Source organism: Lagopus leucura, unplaced genomic scaffold (genome assembly GCF_019238085.1).
Source record: "Lagopus leucura isolate 7727_CA_CO unplaced genomic scaffold, USGS_WTPT01 33989-0_obj-0_obj, whole genome shotgun sequence".
NCBI classification, from domain to species: domain Eukaryota; kingdom Metazoa; phylum Chordata; class Aves; order Galliformes; family Phasianidae; genus Lagopus; species Lagopus leucura.
In genome coordinates this window covers 1,601-3,596 of record NW_024964127.1, presented here as the reverse complement: position 1 = coordinate 3,596, position 1,996 = coordinate 1,601, and the positions used below count along the sequence as shown (strand labels likewise).

At 63.4% G+C, this 1,996-nt stretch overlaps 1 protein-coding gene across 1 annotated transcript in view; it reads left to right on the top strand.

The window, feature by feature from the left end:
- The first annotated feature begins 23 nt into the window (after positions 1–23).
- The window catches only part of LOC122191560 (5'-3' exonuclease PLD3-like), a 3,546-nt gene continuing 1,573 nt past the window's right edge, over positions 24–1,996 (top strand). The window contains 4 exon segments of the mRNA XM_042891858.1: positions 24–173; positions 833–1,033; positions 1,813–1,971; positions 1,974–1,996. The exon segment at positions 1,974–1,996 is cut by the window's right edge and continues 157 nt beyond it. Coding sequence (XP_042747792.1) covers positions 24–173; positions 833–1,033; positions 1,813–1,971; positions 1,974–1,996 — 533 coding nt within the window.

The window sequence follows — 1,996 nt, the reverse complement described above, 5'->3', positions numbered from 1 at the left end:
GGGGGGGGTCTCAGATGTGGGCTATGGGGACTCGTTGCCCCCCAGGTGCTGAGGTGCGGGTGGTGGATGTGGGGCGGCTGGCCGGCGGGGTGCTGCACACCAAGCTGTGGGTCGTCGATGGCGCCCACCTCTACATCGGCAGCGCCAACATGGACTGGCGCTCCCTCACCCAGGTGGGGACCCACAAAAAACCCCAAATCCGCCCCAACAAAACGGCTCTGAGGCCCCCGTCGGCCCCAACCGCACTGCGTCCCCTTCAGGGGGGGTGGAGATGTGTCCTGTGGGGTGGGGAGGGGGTTGGGGAGCCCAAGGGGTTGGGATGGGGCTGTGTGGGGTTGTTGGGGTTGTGTGGGGCTGTGTGGGGCTGTGTGGGGGTCGGTGACCCCATAGGGCTGTGTGGGGTCATGTGGGGTTGTATGGGGCTGTGTGGGGTTGTATGGGGGTCAGTAACCCCATGGGTTTGTGTGGGGTTGTTGGAGTTGTGTTGGGGTTGGTGACCCCATGGGGCTGTGTAGGGTTGTGCTGGGTTCTGTGGGGCTGTGTTGGGGTTGTGTGGGGCTGTGTGGGGCTGTGTTGGGGTCGGTGACCCCATAGGGCTGTGTGGGGCTCTGTGGGGCTATGTGGGACTTTGTGGGGCTGTGGGGGGGGTCAGTGACCCCATGGGGCTGTGTGGGGCTGTGTGGGGTCAGTGACCCCATGGGGCTGTGTGGGGCCGTGCTGGGTTCTATGGGGCTTTGTGGGGCTGTGTGGGGTTTGGTGACCCCATGGGGCTGTGCTGTGTTCTGTGGGGCCGCGTGGGGCCGGCGCCCGCTATCTGTGCCGCTCACGGCAGGTGAAGGAGCTCGGCGTCGCCATGCACAACTGCAGCTGCGCGGCGCAGGACGTGCGCAAGGTGTTTGAGGCCTACTGGGTGCTGGGCGCCCCCAACGCCTCCATCCCCGCGCCCTGGCCCGACAACTTCTCCACCGCCTTCAACATGGACGCCCCCATGCGCCTGCGCATCAACGGCTCCCCGGCCGCCCTCTACTTCTCGGTGCGCAGCACTTGGCGGCCCCCAGCCCCACTATTTGGCAGCCCCCAGCCCCACTATTTGGCAGCACCCAGCCCCACTATTTGGCAGCACCCAGCCCCACTATTTGGCAGCCCCTCATTCCCACTATTTGGCAGCACCCACCCTCATTTGGCCACACCGGTGACCACAATATGGCAGCCCCCCCATTCCCATTATTTGGCAGCCCCCCATTCCCACTATTTGGCAGCCCCTTATTCCCACTATTTGGCAGCACTCGCTCCGTGGCAGCGCCCTTTCCCACTATTTGGCAGTCTTGTCTTCTCTCCCAATATTTGGCGGCCCCCCCCCACCCCCACTATTTGGCAACATACTCCCACTATTTGGCAGTCTCTACTCCCACAGTTTGGCAGTGCCCACTCCCACTATTTGGCAGTCTCCCACTATTTGGCAGCACCCATGATCACCATTTGGCATCACTAACTCCACGGCAGCACCTTCTCCCACTATTTGGCAGTCTCCTCTTCCACTATTTGGCAGCTCAATTCCCACTATTTGGCAGCACTCACTGCATGGCAGCCACCCTCTCCCACTATTTGGCAGCCCAATTCCCACTATTTGGCAGCCCCCCACCCCCACTATTTGGCAGCACTCACTGCATGGTAGCACCTTCTCCCACTATTTGGCAGCCCCCACTCCCACAGTTGGGCAGCCCCCACCTCCCACTCCTGCTGTGCTCTGGGGCAATTTGGGGAGGGGTCTCTGTACTGAGGGCCACCGCTGACCCCCCCGTTGTCCCCCAGAGCTCCCCGCCGTCGTTCTGCGCCCCGGGCCGCACGCAGGACCTCGACGCCGTGCTCAGCATCATCGACGCGGCCCAGCAGTTCATCAGCGTGGCGGTGATGAGTTACCTGCCAGCCAGCGAGTTCCAGCGCCCCGACAGGTCCTGGCAGGGCTGTGGGTGACATGGAGTTATGGCCCCCCCCA